This window comes from Syngnathus acus, chromosome 6, assembly GCF_901709675.1.
Source record: "Syngnathus acus chromosome 6, fSynAcu1.2, whole genome shotgun sequence".
Classification (NCBI taxonomy): domain Eukaryota; kingdom Metazoa; phylum Chordata; class Actinopteri; order Syngnathiformes; family Syngnathidae; genus Syngnathus; species Syngnathus acus.
In genome coordinates, this window is record NC_051092.1 from 10402846 (window position 1) to 10421346 (window position 18501).

The 18501-nt window shown below is 40.4% G+C and overlaps 1 protein-coding gene across 5 annotated transcripts in view; it reads left to right on the forward strand.

The window, feature by feature from the left end:
- The window catches only part of fgd4a (FYVE, RhoGEF and PH domain containing 4a), a 36884-nt gene that overhangs the window by 710 nt on the left and 17673 nt on the right, over positions 1–18501 (forward strand). Inside the window, exons 1-3 of one of the 5 annotated variants that reach the window (XM_037255470.1) lie at positions 2315–2628; positions 16515–16598; positions 16779–16862. In XM_037255470.1, coding sequence (XP_037111365.1) covers positions 2478–2628; positions 16515–16598; positions 16779–16862 — 319 coding nt within the window. In that variant the 5' untranslated portion in view covers positions 2315–2477. Of the gene's footprint in view, positions 1–2314; positions 2629–2673; positions 2778–12945; positions 13070–16514; positions 16599–16778; positions 16863–18501 lie in introns of those variants that run through there. The other 4 variants (XM_037255471.1, XM_037255474.1, XM_037255473.1 and 1 more) reach the window with 4 other exon arrangements.

An 18501-nucleotide genomic window follows, 5' to 3' on the forward strand; every position in this document is an offset into this window, starting at 1 on the left:
TGAACTTCGCTCTCTGTGATAGTGGTGTTAACAGCGTGCAGTTACTTGCCATAAGCAAAGCACTTTCTTCCGGTCTAAACAGGATCAGAACCACTTATTTATATTTACAACATAAATTGTAATATTAGTCCCATGAAGTTACAGTACTTTATTCCCAACAGTCTATTTATTCTCTTCATTTGGTAACGTTTCTCTCGGTGGCACAGTGTTGGATTTACAGAATTAACATTGAAGATTTTATAATATCCTTCTGACTAGTCATCATTGCATTTTGAATATATATTTTTTAAAGCCAACATGTCAGGCTATTCTGCCCAGTTAGCAATGGAACCAATCTCAAATAAATTTTTGCAGGGTCACCTCGCTCGCCCTCTGATGACAGGATTTTTTTCCGCCCTGTTAGTTTCATCAAAAGTTGTTACAGCAAAGCCTACTCTGATTAGAAAAACACATCTGTCACCACTGGAATGGAATAAAGGCTGTCAATCAAAACTGGGCATTATTTTCTTTCTAAAAGCAGAATGTTACCACTGAAATTGTATTGGGTTTTATTCGGTGGTGAAGATGTCCCTAGTGAATCTATAATGTTTATTTGCTTATATTCAGATCTAGTTCCTGTTTAAGTGGATGTGAACCACATAGCAAGAACTGCTGAATCATTTTTTGTCACCTCTAAGTTATCATGGTGACTTAGAAGGACCCTTAATAATCAACCATCTGTCTTTCTGCCTTGTTGATCCAGTTCTAAATAGACCACAAATATGTACTGCCTTTCAGGGAGAAGTGACTTGTGCTGTTTGATTGTGTAGTACTGAACAGTATTGATTGATCCCTTGATCGTGTGTAGATTCTATATTAGTAATTTCACAAGATCTCTAATTGAGCCCAAACAAATGTTTTCCATCCCCTAATTTGTTTGCTTCGAGGCATGATGAACTGGGTTCTATACAGTGCAGTCTGTTAAAAGCATAAACAGTGTAGTGGGGCTTGTGGTACTGTGAGGGCAACCTAACCAGTGTACCATAATGGAACTTTTTGTTTCGTGTCTGCTTGGATAGAAGCAGTGGGTCTACAGTATATGAATCAAGACTGTGTTGGCAGCCATTGTTGTGCTCTGAGTGACGCTCATTCATCCTAGTTGAACCCTCCGACTGTCCTCTCCTGGCTTTAACTTCTGGAGACTATTCACTTCCGGACTACTCAAACATGAATTCTATTTATGAGCTGAATCTGGGTCATTTCAAAGTTATGGAGCATTGCCATAAGCAAAAAAAATAACCATTAAGGTTAACCATATTGCAATTATGATGACAGTTTTCAATTGCTGTTATTCCACAAACTTAATTGTGTCTATGTAATTAGTAAGTAGTCCACTAGATGGCGGTAAATACAATGTTTCAATCTCCTTTTTCTGCTTGGTGCACATCATGCGTGATGCTTGTTTATCCCCATAGGACCGTCTGGGGCTTTTATTTGGAGATCATTCTGGCTTGTGACATGACATTTTGTAGGATTTTTTTTTCTCCTCCCAATTCCAACATTTTTGACATCCCTTGAAATGTACACACACAAAATGGTGGTTGGCTCCTTTTTTACCATGGTATAAAACCATTCATTTTTGTAATGTCAGAATTACCTTTGTATAATTAAAAGTAGTGATATTTGATATTTTGGATCTTTTCCAATAGATTCCAACAGATCCAACAGCCATTTTTGTTTCTGTTTGGTGTGCATTTTAACTCGTGGGCAGTATGTATTTTTTCTAAAATGTGCTTCAGATGGATTTTTATTGTAATATGCATATTTATTTGAACTATCTCAGTCATTGCCCTGGGATGCCGCCTTGTCTCTTATTAGTGGACATGGTCACATCCACTGCAGCTACCAACTCAAGCAGTCATGGGGTGTTTTGTTTGTAGAGAGTCCCAGGTCACTGATGCACCTCCATTTGTTACATTCTGGATTGGCAATTGTATAAAATTCAGAACTATGCCTCAACTTTTTGTAACACGTACAGTAATGCCAATTGTGATTCTGCAATCCTTCTGCTTTGAATGTGTAGTGACTACATTTTACGTGACACCTGGTGTGTCCATTTTAAGTCGTTTGAAAACATTTTTAGTCTTGTCAAACAACTATAGTGAAACACAAAAGACTATCAGTGAGCAGCAGAGAGTCTGTCTAAGGCTTTCCACATGCGTTTCCTGAGTACACCGTTTCCCCTCCTCCTGCCATTGTGAAGTTCTTTCCAGAAAACTACAGTATTCTGTTTTACCTTAGCTCCGAGCTCAGCCCGCTCGGCTTTTTGAGGATGGAACTCGGGAGGAGTTTTTCCCTGAACTTTCTGAACTCGAGGAATTCCCCATTGCAGAAGGACAGAACTCCAGGAAGGTGTTAGTGGATTACATACCTGTTTTTAGCATTTTTCCTTAAGACGTAGTTATTTATTTGTGAGTGAAGATGAGAACTTTACCAGAATGGAGTGCGTTTTAGAACCTAACCCGATCTACACGATCAAAGCTCGAGCATTATGTACAGTTATGCTATTTTCACTGGTCTTACAACCACTGTGGACTACTTGGGGAGCAAACATTGGAGATTTCAACTGGAGTGGTACAATAGCGGAAGGTGAGCCATCACAGTATAGGTGGCAGAAGATTTGATTTTGTTTTCTTCAAAGCAAAAAACATTTGTATTGACAATGAAACGGCGGCGCAAGTACTGGTTTTGGAGACGTAAAGGTAAAAACGCAAAGATGTGTCTGCTCTGCTGCTATGGTAAGATTTAGAGGCTTTATTTGACGAATGAAGGATGAAATGTTTTCAAAGTGTTTTACCTTTTTACAGGACAGTACGGTATGGTTGCATTGTATCTTATGAAACATGTCTCATACATCGATTTGTTGCACACTAAAAATCCTTCACAAGTAAGATGTTGCTTTTTTTCCTAAACTCACCATTTATTTGCTGTCGGTCTTGCTGAGTGATCATTTGGAGGGATGTAATCTGACCAAAACAAGTGGAAATGATCATCTCTCGAATTTGTGTTCCAAAGTTGCTTTTGTTAAGCAGTGCCGCTGAAGTGCGGCAGTGAGTGGTTTACTAATGTGAACGTTTGGCAAAAGCACTTATCACAATAGTTGATTCACTGAGCCGTGGCGTTTGTTTGTCTCCATGTGGACGAGCTTGCCGCTGCAAAGCAATGAAGCACAGTTTGAGTGGGAATGCTGGATAAAAAAGCAGTTTTGTCTATAAAGGCCTGGGAACCAACAACCCCCTCCACACACACACACACACACACACACACACACACAGACACACACATTTTTTTTCCAGCCACTCTGGCCTTTTGGCCATTGTCCCTGAGGCCCGTTACCCAACCGTGTTTGTGTTTGTGTGCAGCGTTAAAGGGCACATATTATATGAGTGGATGTGTGTTGCAGTGTGCACCTTTCTTAGGCTAGCGTGTATTGTTGGAGAGCTCCATCAAGTCCCCCTTCTTTTCCTATTTAAAGAGCAAAAGAGAAACACTGAAGCATTCTGCTTTCGTTCTCACTGGCAGGAAGGAAAAGGCTGGGAACGCAAGCCAGCCTGCCCGAGTTCTTTCACCACACTTATTGTTTCAACGTGGGAGTGGATGTCACATGCTCAAGTGACACCACTTGTCACAATCAGTGTGGGATGGGTCCACACTTTTAAAAGTGTTCAATGACAAGTCCAAAAGTTTGAATGAGACTAAAAACCTCAATTGTTGGTGGTGTTGTTGACTAATTAATCTTTTGCCCAAGAAAACAAGGTAACACGCATAAATATTTGTCTTCATGTGAACAGTTATGATCAGGGATTTTAAGTACCATAGATTTTATTGATACTTTCATCTCTGGTGATGTCATACACAGTCATGTCTAATACTGTACAACACTGAAACTCACTGCAGAACAAATATTTAACAATTGCACGCGTCATGCAGGTGTCATGGTTTCAATAAAGTGCATGAATTGAAGCCTGCTTGTCAAATCCGTTAAGTTAGATCATATGTGATTGCTCATCCAGTGCATCAATTATTCATGTAGAGGGGAAAATGGTAACTCCTCTTAGGCAACTAAATTTGAGACTTTGAAGGCTGGTGGTGCAGTCTACTAATTCAAATGCTACACATGAGTCATTTCATTGCACAGAGAAAAATAAAGGTATTAACTCATGAAGTATGCTCATCATTGAACTGCATTACATCAACATGAAAGATGTTTCTATTGTTTTGGTGGCTTTATTTAGCCACTGTAAATGAAAGGCACAAACCAAAATGAGTAAGTTGCTCAAAACATGTGAATATGGAATTTTGCATTACATCCAAATTAGATTGCGCAAATGAGTTTATTTTTAGTTACACAGATTGATATGATTAATAAAAGTGTTTGTCTCATTGATCCCCTTCAGCATTTATTGTGCAATCTGCATCAGCATCAAAGTCTATTTTACCCCAGGTTTCCAGCTGAGAAAGATGAGAAAAGCTAAGACAGCTAGCTAATGAAATTAACTGGGCATCTTCTACACTCAGATGCTCCTGAGGCTTTGTTAAGAAGTAAATGGTTGAATGCATTTGCTTATCGCTGCTTGCGTTTCAGATTGACAGGAGTAAGGGTGTAGGCCTGTGTCCCAAGCTGATTATGGGAACCAATCCAGTGCAGGTTGTGGCTGTGATGCGGGGGCAGATGCTTACCAGACACACTGCTTGTGCTTGCCTGCCGTCAGCTGTTCTCTGATGCACAAGCAGAGTCTTTGTGTACGTGTGTGTGTGCGTGTGTGAGTGTGAGTGTGTGTTTGTGCATTGGGGGGTGCGCAATTTCAAACGACCATTCATCATTGACCCTCATAAACAGCAGGGGAGAGAAAAAAAAAAGGAAAAAAAAGAGTTCAAATGAAGTATGGACACATTAGCCTGTGTGGAATTAATTAATGATGTGTGTTGCAAATTCTCGCTCGTATCCTCATCAAGTGGTGGGCAATAGCCTGGAGCCATGCTGATGCCATCCTCCCATTACCTCAGGCATAAAACAAAAGATGGATCAGAGTGGTGAGAACGTGGTGTGGGTGTGAGCCACACAGACAAGGTGGCAAAGGGAACACCAGCTGCAGTTTTAAACAGGCAGATAGGGTGTGAAAAATATTGTCACTTGTCACTGCTTTCATGCTTCTGATAGGCTGAAGATGTTAAGCAGCTGGGTATGTTGAATGGAGAAATTTAAGATGGGAATGTTTTATGTTTATTGTAATGTCTTTTGGTTTGATTTTTCAAAAAATTACACCCTCAGCCCAAATCTAAAAATGTCAATTAGATTTACAGTGCATATCAAATAATCTGACTAACCTAAATATGATTAACATCCTCCTTGAGCACATTAGAATAGAGTAAAATAGAAAACCATACTTTTCCTGTCATTGCTCTGAGGAAGGTTTTGAGGCGAATGAATATTAAAGCAGAGTATGATTTAAAGCAGGGATTATCAACTGGGGTCCGTGGCCCTCGAGCGGTCCGTGGCTGTATTGCAGGTGGTCTGCAAAATTGGAAATGGAAAATAATAGACACTTTTAAAAAAAACATTCCAGCTAATTTTGTGAATCGTTTACCCATCCAAATTATGTCAAATGTAGCTGAGATTCCCAAAATAGACATACGGATGCAAATAAATAGCCTCCTTTTGTGCAAAATACAATAATATTCCGCCAAAGCAGTGGTCCCCGGGTTGCTTCTTGATTATAATGGTGGTCCCTTGGACAAAACCAGTTGCAAACCCCTGATTTAAAGTATAGATACCCACCGCTGTGTCCTCAGTGACGATGAAAAATGCACACATATTTGCCGATTGTTATGCATAACAAGATGGTTGTGTGTGTTTTGTAATAGAGGTGCACTGGTGCAGGTTAAAAAGTGGCTTCATGAGTGCGCGCCATCACAAGGTTAAGGGTACTTTCCCAGATCTAAATAGGCCCATTATTCACACCGTCAAAATGTTGCCATGGAAACACTGTCCATCAAATAAGTGTTGTGTTGGCTTATCAAATCAAGCATTCATTTATAGGTTAATGAATTATAATGTCTGTTGAGTGATGATTGCCACAATTTGTCATCATACACAAAATAGTACACAAACTTCATCACTACCAATAATTTAAACGGGCCTGACTTTGTGACCCTAATAATCAAAATACCTGCATAAACCTTTTGCAAACTGACATTGGAATTGCATGGTAATTCCTTTGCTGTGTATTGTGTGTTTGAGTGTGACCCGACCTGAATACTGTGTGACCTTTTGGCACTCACGGCTCTGCACTATCCATGCCCAGGAAGTAACTCTTCATTTTCTGTATACAGCAACCAGATATCCTGTCAGAGGTTTATACACATGCGCGCACACACGCACACACACATGCGCACTTAGTACACTTCAGGCGCATTAATTACTGTGTAGTGTAATGAGGCCTGCACAACCTCAAACCTTTGCGTGTGCCATTGGTGGTGTATGTGGCATCCAATCAAGGATGCGCGAATGGGGCATTTAGTACAGAAATACATTTGAAATACTATGTGCCATGGTCAAACCAGTCAACATCATATTTACTTACTACAATGGCTATTTGCCAAGTAACATTTCTGGTGAAGCATTTTCTTTTTCTCTTTGCACCACTTGTTGGCGCACGGTATTTTGGATTATGCATAGCATAAAAAAAAAAAAAAAAAGATGAAAGTTAAAGCAAAAATATCAGTTAACTTTCTATATTAGCTTAACAAAGGTCTGGTGATGTCTACGTAGGTCTGGCATAGCAGAATATGCATGACGTCAAAGTTTAGTTTGATTTTTTATTTTAACCTTACTAAGGCCAGATGAGTTTGATTGAATTGTGTGACATTTTGAGATCCTGTCACTGTATTGTAGTGTTAAGTGAAGACTTAAAATGGAGAATATCACAAAAGGTCAATTGACTCAGTCTTTGTCATCATTTGTCCCCTTTTAAAATATTTCACAAGATGCGTTACTATGTTGGAGTTTGCAGTTTTTTCTTGGAGCACTTAATAAAGAAAGTTATCTCATATTCAGCATTCATTTGATCATTTCACAATCCTACGTGGAACTTAATTAAGATGGATACGTATATCCACAGTATTCTGCCAGTGTCGGAGATGTTTGCTTATCTTCTATAGGGCCAATTCGTGTGTGCAGTTCAGGCTGAAAATGAAAGCGTATGAGGAGACCGCCAGCCACGGCGCCCAGGGGGCTCCGAAGATGACTTCTCTCAAACAGATCAATTCTTCGTCATCTCATGTCCAACCTGCTGTGCTTCTCTTGTGTCACTCTCTCCCTTCCCTAGAAGGGGGTTGGTTTGCGTGGCGTTGCGCATCTTCTATGCGCTCTGGCCAGCAGCAGTATCCAGGGGCAGCAGATGAGTGTGGCCATTGGCTTCCTCGCCTATTACTGGCCCTCCCCTCCTCCTACACAATGGGACTGATTGTCCATGTGACACACACGCACAGAGGGGGCTTTGCTCTGCTTGTGGGCTGACTGGCGCTCCCCCACCATATGCCCCATCTCTACTGGAATGTGATTCTCTTCTTCAGTCCATGTGGAGTGGAAGGCGGAACAGTGTGTGAAGCAGAAAGTGAGAGGGACAGAGAGAGAGAGAGAGAGAGAGCGCAAGATGAGAGGTTGAGCTGAAGGGTGAGTCAGTGCAAGGAGGGAGCGACGGAAGGAAGGGAGGATGCGAGAAATGCAGCCAGGCAGCAGTCTATCAGCAGCCTGATTTCCGAACCTGCCCACCGGCTCTGGAAGCATCGCGCACAAGAGGGGGAACCCTTTTTTCTTTTAAGGGTGGGCATCTATTTTCCACTCTGTACCCTACTTGTGTTGTGACTGGACACAATCTCCACTCAGGTTAGTGCTTCATACCGGCATGCACAGTGTAGCCATAGGGCGTTGGGTTGATCGGGTTGACATGAAGCAGTGCCGCGCCAGAAAGGTGTTGTCTGCGCAGCACACACACACACACGCACATACACTAGGATGCCCTTTGCTGAGGCTGCTGGTTAATGAAGGAGGGGGCACACATGGTGTGTGCGGGTGTGTATGTGTGTGGGTGTGTCGTAAGGTGTTTTCAGATGAGTCTCTGAGCTGCAGGGAAATGCGCTGAAAATCTGCAACACACACACATTTATGGTTTTCCATTGGAGAGGCTGCTACTGTTTCCCCCAGTTTAGTGTGCTCCCTTTGATTGGCGCCTCAGTCCCTGCTTGAGCTGTGGGAAAACATGCACTTGTGTGTTACTGTGTGTATTTTCACTGTTGCCTGCTTGAGTTGGGTTAGGGTTAGCTGACTACAATGTGATTTAAAGTCACCTTGCCTTTAGTGATGGAATAAAACTTTCAGATGATGGACATAAGAGACCTTGGACAGGGCATTGTTGAGATGGACATTAGTTTTCTTGCTTTTTTTTATTAGAAGCATTTAAAGAAACTTTTTGGCTGTATTGAACTTGAACTTTGTTGTTGGTGTAATAATGAGTAGAATGGTGTCCTTCATTCCCATGGCAACTACGGCTCATCTGTTTAACAGCTACTATGTTAGCACCAATACTGATTCAGAATCGTGTGTTGTGCTTGCAACATTGACATGTGTCAAACTGACCAGAATAATTTGGAATATCCTGTAGTATTTGGGTGTGTCAACGAAAAGGAAGGTCACAATGCATATTACTGAGCCCATCTGTTCCAACTGTCCACAAAAATGATTTCCCACCTGTAGGAGGGGCACTTTAAAGAAATGACTCCCTTTAGGCACACTTTGATTATAAGAAGCATATATCAATACGGTGTCATTATCGGTATCACCTTTCATTGAGGATGTTTTTTTACGTAACAAGGTGCCATACTCGGACACTGTGAAAGAATACCAAGAGTTCTAATGAAAGAAAATACACTTGGTATCTTGGATATAGTAAATCAACAAAATCTTAGCTCTGAAACATTCAGACTTAGGAACACCAGTGCAACATAAATGCATACAGTATATTCATTTTGTAGCACTCCAATGAACATGTTTCATTGGGTGGCATGCAAGTTTATGATTTTGATGAGTCGTGACATGTACTGTTCATTTTTTTTCTTTTGTGGAAATAGTCAAATATTGTGTGGTTTCACTGGTACGGAGGAGTGAACATGCGGTGTGAGGCGAAAAATGAGCATATTAAAAAGAGAACATGTTTCGCAAGTAAAAACTAAAAAGAAGGAAGCCTTATGCAAATAGAGCTGATGTCTCAACACTTGCTCGTGTACACCAAGTGTGATCTCTCATCACCTTGTTTCATTACTTATTTTATTTCTCCCGTTCTTATTTTTCCCCCCACATTAATTAGTTAAGGATGTTATAAATGTTTTTTCACCTTCCTCTTTCTGTAATGGCCAAAGTAAAAATAAAATGCTATGTCATGCCCAATGCAAAGGCGCTGGCTCCTTTATTGGCAGTGAGTCAAGTTGCTGTTTTGTTCTCTTTGTACAGTGGTTTGTCTTTCTGCTGACACCAACCAGAAATGTTGATTCCGTTTGACACCTTATTCCACCACGAGGTGTCAGATGAAATGTGACATTTGTGTAGGCGGGGACAGGTTTTGAGACAGAGAATAACATTTTCAAAGCTGTTTCAAAAGCATTTGGATTGTACCGTGGAGCATCGTTGTTAGCAATATAGGACCCGCACTTTGTCGCTCAAATACATACTTTCCTAAAGGGCCTCAAAGACATTTTTGTGCTGTGTTCAAAGTTTCATTTATCAAGGCAGGTCAGGTCAGAATATTATACTCAAAACAAAATGTACTTTTCATTCAGAACAAAAATATCCAACTCACCACCGAAGTAAAACCAAAGTGGTCTTATAATAAATTACACTTCACAACTTGACACATGCGGAATAAAACAAATTTGTTCGCATTTCCTCTAAAAGGAGCTGCTTTCTAACGGGTAAAATGGTTTTCATTCCTCTTTCTATATATCTTTCAGCATGTTGTTGCTTCAGGCTCGACTTTCTGCAGAAAGCTTGTCTGCGCATTCCAGTTCAGTGCTGAGAATGTAGGCTCCAGAGCTTCTTGTCAGAGAGACTCATTCATACTCTGCACAAGAATCCTGCTGGGCACAATGATCTTGTTTGAGTTCTTTCTGCGCTGTTTGATGAGGCCCTACATTTACTAGTTGCCCTATTTACTTCATGCATTATGCATGAAGTGAAATCTGATTAGTTCCATTTGCAATTCAGCATTGACAACATTCAGACATACAATATGAAGGAGCTTTGCTATGACGATGTACAATTTAGTACTTAAGCAAAACATAATTCACAGGCATTCCTCTTACTCAACCTCATTTATATTGGTTCAGTGACATTTATGTGTGAAATGTATGTTTTCCATCACTTATTGAAAGTCAAAGGTGTATGTGTGGACAAGCCCTCGTCACTCAGTGTAAAGCTAAAAAAAGAACAGTAGGTGTCAGCCACTGTGAAAGTATGATTACACCATGTCCTCATGAAACTTTCACAGATGTCATCCACACCTCCTCTGCTAATGACAGCGGCCTGATGACTTTTAGTCTGCACTGAACTCAGACCATCATCAAATGACCAATAGAAGGGTATGGTTTGTAAGAATTTCTCATGAGGTTATTTTTGGAGAGGTTTTAAACTCAGGAAGTACTTTTGCTTCATAGATGGAACTTTAAGGGCTATTTTGGGATGACAATGGAAAAAAGGCTTAAAAAAGAAATGACGGCATAGAATCTGCTTCATCAGTTATTATCACATTGTATTTAACATTGAGTGTTGATTTCACCTCTGTAGTCTAGCTTGCCATGAAAGTGCTGACCATGATTATAAGCTCTTGTTTATTTCATGAGAAGTCTGCTTGGGCCCAGCGAGGGGCACTGATTGGTCGAACAACCTATTGATTGACACATTTAGATGCTGCCGCCGGGTGGCTGTTATGTGTTTTCCGCAATAGACTGGTAGGTCACAGGGGATGGAGCAAGGGGTGACAGAAGAGGCACAATGAAAAAGGGGAAAGTATTAATAGAGACTGAGAACCAGTGTTGCCTACTCATTCTCACAATAAACTGTTTCTCTTTGCTCATTAATCAGTCAGTGCTATCTACATCCCTCTTTTTACACTCATTTGTACTATATTATCCTTTAAATTAACTTTTTAAAATATAAACAAGACCACGAGGTACACGTTTTAACTCTGCTAAGGAGTTGTTTTGCTGAGTCGTGTGTATGCTGGCGGTCATCAATGAGATGAGATGGCCAGTATCTGCTTTAGATACAATTTGCGAGGCTCGTGGTTGGCTTAATTTTAACCCAGTCGCAGTAGGAGCTATACAATTGTCAGTTCCACCACATGCTCTACATTATAATTTCCTGGAGCTACTGTATGATACCAATAAAATTCTTGCTGCTCTTTGTGCATTCTTCTCAGGACATCTCCGGCATGCACATAATCCCGGCATCAAAGCATTCATCCACTGTAATGCTGTTGTGTTTTAATGTTCAAAGTCAGACATGTGCAATGTTTCTGCAAAAACAAAAGATTTAGGGGGAAAATGTTATACCTACACATGGTGGTGGCAGGTCACTGATGGTGTAGTGTTACAATCGCCTGACTTTGTTGGTGCAGTCAGTGTGGGTTCACTTCCCTCTCATTTGTCCATGTTGGCCCGACAACTGACTGGCAAAAGCAGTATAGAAAGTGATTGAATGAATATTGGTGGCAAAATAATCATCAGAAATTATTTCTTAGTTTTCGTTGTAACTAAACGCATATTCTGTTTGGTCTTGAAAGGTGCGTTGCAAGTTGGCTTTAAAGACCTTCCAATATAGACAAATTGGTATACGATTTTGGAAGGGTGCCTAGAATCAGTTTTTATGTAGATGAGAGAAATCAACTAATTATGTTTTGTCCACACAAAGGGTCTCATCTGGTTGTTTGAGCCGTATCACGAGCTCCACAAGGTCATTTAATTTTCACTCAATTATGAATGTGGCTGACCTATAGGTCTTTGGTTATTGTCAATTCCGTCTGGGCAGCGGAGTGAGGACGTGGCTACATCTGCTCCCATTCGATAACTAACGTCTCGTCTGAAAGCCTTGAAAAGGCAAGACACGCGTTATTAAGCGGCATCAACTGCGGTGTGATTAAAGGGGTGTGACTTGGCATGTAAATGTGTTCCCAACATACCTTAATCTGCCAATTTAATACGGGGAAGCTCTGCAAATGCAAAGTCATAGCGTTAAGCTTTTTCACTATAATATTGGTCGGTTGGCTGATGTTTCCATTTGGATGCTAAATGCTGCTTTATGGGGAGGGGTCTTGTCTTATGTGGATAGTGCTTCAGTGTGTAGCATTTTCTTCTCCACGATCCGTAAATGCATTTTTGTCAGATTATGTGTGGTGTATAAATAAAAATTAAGATCTATTTCTGCGTTTGGGACTGATTTAAAAGTAGATTCCATATCTGGGTAGCGCACATATTTATTGATATAACTAGTAATCGTGGTTGTTTAGCTTGGTTGCGTTGGAGAGGCAACTTTCCTGGACGAATAATTTTGTAGATAATGCATGAAATGCGGGATTGCAGATATTTTAAACAAGATTTACTCATTTTCCTCTTTGTGAATAATCTCTCAGGTATGTGATACACTGCACCTCAGAGATTTCAGTCCTTTGGTGTTCTTTTGGTGTCCTTATCTGTTTCTGAATCCTATCCTAGCATTGCCCTTAATTTATTTCAATGACTGTGAAACCTTTGAAGCCCTCCTCTTTTTTTCCCTCATCATATCTGGTTTCTTGTAAACCGGTTTGTGAAGTGACGGGGCAGGTACTCTTATGGTAAATAAAGTCACCGAGCTGTCAAGTCAACCTGTAGTTGAAATCTGGTCTATTTTCAAAAGGAAAAGCCCAAATGTAATTCAAATCAGATAGTATTGTCGGATTCAGCATGTGGAAAACGTTGCAGTTCTGGAAGGAAGTATGCTCAGGTACTGTGGACTTCTTTATTTATTTTTTTACAGTTTACGAGATGATCAGATTAGAAGTTTATTGTGGATGCTTTTGAGTTTTATTGCAGGAACCATACACACATGCTGCATTGTTTTTACGTCAGAACCATTTTAAAAGTGTTCTCTTAGTTCCCGTCTGTATAAGAACACTGTTGAATTACAAAGCTGTTGTCATGAAAAGAGTCTTCACTCTGTCCATGTCAGCTTGTTGCTATGGAGGGGGAAAGCACAGAAAAACAGGTTTGCAATAACATGCATTTCAACATAGGAGATAATAGGGGTGTTTTACTCCCATTTGTTTGAGAATGAAGTAAAAATATGACATTGTAGAAGTATGTAGTTACTGATTATTGCCATACAGGCTATTTTTCATATGTAGTCTCTGAGGAAGGGTTTGTGAAGTGTCTTGACCAAGGACGTAACGACACATGGTTCGGACAGAGCTGGGTTCGAACTGCCAACCCTCCGGTTTCTGAACGACCCGCGCTACTGCCTGAGCCACGGCCACCACGATATTGATCATTCCCGATGTTAGCTCTGATTGAGTTCCCATCTTTCTCTCGGATTTAAAATGGACAGCTCTTCATGCTTGCTTAACAGGAAATAGAGTTTTCACAGGCTAAACACAAAGCCAAAAACAGGGACCACCTTGAGTTCCAATACTTTTGCTCGCAAACCTAAAGTGCTCTGTCTTGCGCTGTTTAGCACATATAAATGTACATACAGTGAAATGAAATAAAAGCTGGAATTCTGAACTTTCGTCTCATATTCATCTTTTGATTTGAAACTCAAATGTCTTCAGTTTCCAACAAAAACAAAGGAATTGACTTTGTTGTACCAATACTTTTGCAAGGGACGGTATGTATTGTAGATATCATTGTCCATCATTGTTTACTGGCAGTGACACAGAATGACTGACTCACAAAAAAGAGGAACAACACGTTTGAATTTGAGTAATTTTACATAATGTTTGTCATCACCACAAGAGAAGACTTTGTTTCCTCAACAGTTTTGTGTTTCTCATGGCCCTGTTATCATTTCATCAAGGTTGACAGTCAGCTCAAGGTTGTATAACGGCAATGATTAATCTGATGTCCGTTTCCCTTCACAACCAGTCAGCACCATTTACTACTGTGCGTCTGCCTGCCTGTACCCAATTGTGTTCAGTCTATCGTGGCCTTTTTTCTAGTAGGTTAGCCAAATGTTGCTGGATGTGAAAACAGGATGTTGATAGTATGGAGAGGATGTTTTGGAGCAAGCCATTTGCTGGCCACTAAATGTCCTCCTCCTTTTCTAGAAACTAAAGATGTTGTCAGTTTGTATTTTGGCACACTGGACACCCTTTTTGTTTTCCGGGTTTCATGCCATGCACCTTTCAGTACTGACATGGTGACACTTCCCACTTGATGAAATAATAGGAGTGTGATGATGTTGGTCACGTAGCCGAGCATCTGGTGGCAGTATCGCACTTAGTGTGTTCTTTATGCAAATGTTCTAATAGGAATATGGATGTGTAAGCTGCTTTGACATGTTTATAGTTATAATAAAGAAACTTACAGCATGTGTGTTTATGGGTGCACATGTAAACAGCAGGGTGCCTGTCATGAGGACTCCAGATGGCGAATGGAGAAAGCTCTAGTTTAATCCCTGAGCCACAATATTACACCCCCTTCTTTACCTACACACGCACGCACGCACACACACACACACTCGTTTTGTAACAGCCTCTGTCTGTAGTAGGTCAGTATTTGACTTAGGCTCAATCCCATTCTTTCCTCTTAACCCTAAACCTTTGTCTCGTCCCTTCCCCTTACTCTTTGGAGAAATGAAGACAAAGGGTAACCCCCCCCCCCCCCCCCCCCCCCGGGAATTGGGAACATACTGGACTCATGACGTCATCATTTGGAGCCAGGAAGACTAGTTTGCTCCGATGCGGTTGAAGCTTCATAGCACTCAACTCAGAATATGTCATATAAAATACAATAAAACTTGAATTATACAGCACATTTTGGAACTTTTAAGCCAAACATAAGTGTCATTAAATATTACTTGCATGTATGTGCTTCTCCTGTATTTTTATACACCAATGTTGACGCCTGTTGCCGAGAGGGCAAACTGGGTAGAAGTCATGTCGTCTTGGGAAGTCGAGGGTCTGTCGTCGTGCTTTAGGGTCATGCACTCTTTTTTTGTGGCCCAACCCCTAGTTTACGGAGAATCTTGGTTCTCATGAATTTCTAGGGGGATGGGACAAGATGAGATGTAAAGGAGCATACTACCCATATATTGGGATTGAGCCTTAATCTACCTATTTTCCTCTTTACTAGTTAAAAAGAATTAAAGAGATTTTCCCCATACATTTCCAAGTACTGTAAAGCACATTTATTCAATAATTATAAAGCATTGAATCTTGACTATTGCTGGGTATAATGAAATATGGGGTCCTGTGAATGGATGGATGAGTCATTGTTTACACATACAGAAGATTTTGAGTTCAAGACTAGGTTTTAGTGCAGGTCAAAGTAACTGAGAAACCACCAAGGATAACAATTATGCCATGATCCAGCAATTCTACAATAATAAAAAAAATTGTAAGAATGGAAACACAATAAACATCAACAAAATATTTGTTCACATCTCCTGTGCTGTGTCATAAAATATATGACAGCAGAAAATAAGCAACATAAGATTACTAAGCAACATTGGTTTATTTCATATTTCCATATCCGCAATTCACTATTGAAGTTCTAGAAATGTTAATGCTCTGTATGCTGTATCTTATCTGATGATCATATACATTCCGTCATGTAGCGTAGGATAACACGGCGTGACGGCTGATGAGTCAAGAAGTCAGTCAGCATCACATTGTGGCTTTCTGCAATGTGACAGTCATCAGGGCATCAGCTGGAGCGCAGTGGAGTGTGTTTACATACATGTACAACTGATTTATTGCACTGTGTGTGGCGTGCACACTTACATGTTTACTGCTTTGCATTGCTTACAGCTTTGGTTCTTTGAGTTTTTTTTTTTACTTGCTATTGAGAGTGTTGCTCCATTATTGTTTGAGTTATGTCTGATTTCAGGGCGGGGGTTTACACTCCTTTGAGTCCTCATTGTTTTTAATGCTATTTTCTCTTTAATCTTTTCTATGCATATTAACGGGCTGTGTATAATTATTGTTAGCTGTCCCCATAGGCTATGCCCTACATATCCCAGACAGGCTAATTAGTTTCTGTCTCCAAAGACTGTTGCTTTGTGTTCTTCAAATAAACAAGTTATGGTTGGAGTTAACAGGGGCCTCACCAGCGTTACATTTTTTCGATGCGATGGTTGTGGATTTGATTTGTTTACGTGTATGTGATGTGCTGTGATGCTGTCATCTCGTTTGCATCATTGTAATTGTGGATTCCGACTCATGTGCTTGCAGAGAGCAACGATAACGTGGCGTGTTTCCAGTCCAAGTGTGCCGATGAAGAAGCCTGTGTGCCTGTGAAAATTGAGCCCTCCACAGGTAAGACTTTCGCACTCACCTTGCAGCCATCTTTTTATTTGTCTATCTTTCATGTCATGGGAAAACAGTCCATTTCAATCAATTGATTTATTTTCTTGTCTTTTTTAAGCTTCAATATTCATGCTGTAAGGAAATCTAGTTTGCATCATTGAAATTGTGAATTCCGTCACCTGTTTGCAGAGAGGAACGATGATGTGGTGTGCTTCCAGTCCAAGTGTGCTGATGAAGAAGCCTGTGTGACTGTGAAAAGTGAGCCCTCCACAGGTAAGATGTTTCACTCACACTCACCTTGCAGCCATCTTTTTGACATTGACAGCTATTGACATCAAAGGACCATTTAAATTGGGCTGCCACAAAATGTGGGAAAAGCTTCTTTTTTTTTTATTCTTCTAGATTTTTTTTTTAAATTTAGCTTGCAACACTTTTGAGGGTCCACCTTTCTGGTAGTGTTTTTTAGTACAGTATGCTGTAGAAAATATTAAAGTAAAGAAAATATAAGGTTTTTAAATAAATGTGTTGGGGTGTACTTTTTGATGTTGAGTAGATGTTTGCAGTTTGCATTGATTATTTGGTGGGATGTTATGTTACGACAAGTTCTGTAGAGCATTGTCTGTCCATTTGTTTATCCCTGCCTTCCTCTTGCTCCATGCATTATATAAAAGTTCAAACCGAGCTATTTTCAACACCCCACAAACATGCAAGACGTAATATATTCTCCAACAAGACATTGTTTACGGCATTTGAAAGAAGATATGATTGTATTGTATTTCTTTCTTTCTTTCTTTCTTTCTTTCTTTCTTTCTTTCTTTCTTTCTTTCTTTCTTTCCTTATTTCCTTCTTTCTTTCCTTCTTTCTTTCTTGGTCTCTGTCCGTCTTTCTTTCTCTCTCTCTTTTTCTCTTTCTCTCTCGCTCACTGGTGTGCATTGCTGTCTTTGCCTCTCATAGCCTCATTCACCTTTTTGTTCAGCTTCTTTTTTCTTGAATTCTTCCTCATTTTGATCCTGCTGTTGTAGCTTCTTACAATGCTGACATTATCTGCATCTAATCTTATATTGCCTTCTGGATTAGAAAATGAGGCAGGGTTAATCTGAACAGAGTCTGGTCTGGTAGTAGTCCCCCATGCCGGCTGCTAATGGTGCTCTGCCACACTTTCTATACCACACGCGGGGGTACACACACAGGCACGTGTGCACACACACACGCACACACACACACACAGAGTTATGGTGGACACAACAAAAGCTTCGCATAAAGCCAGATGGGACACACACCCTCTAATCCCACAGGGGGATGTAGGGCATCTGACAGTGATAGAAACCAGGTCCAATGGACGTGTCTAATGGTTTGATGCGTTTTACGTGATAATGGACAACATCAGCAGCAGGGGTTGTCACCGTCAGCGTCAATGAGTGGCACATGCTTTTGAATTTAAACCAAGACAAGTTGTACTACTTAAACTGGTGAAAATTAGTGATGGCCTCTTTGGTCTCATAGTTTCGCCTCCCCCCGGCCGCAAACTCATCATGCAAGTTTTGTGTTGCTCCTCCTTGACAAAACAGAGTGAACTGCCAAACTCTGCACTGTATCATACATGTGAATGAGTCTGACTCTTCATTTGGGCATTTTGAATGCATGCAGGATGAACAAACTATCATATTGAAATATTTGTGTGAGTATATTTTGTTGTTTGCCTCAAATCCTTTGTTGTAAAATAGTGGATCCATTATACATGCATGTATGTACATATGTCTTACAGCAATATTTCACCACTGAAACTGAAAAGCAGCAAATTCTGTGTCCCTTATCGTTTAACGACTTTTACGTTCAGACAAAAAAAATCAGACAAAAAAAAATCAATTTGTGACTACAGTTAAAAGCCAAAAGGTGTAGAAAGTGAATCCAG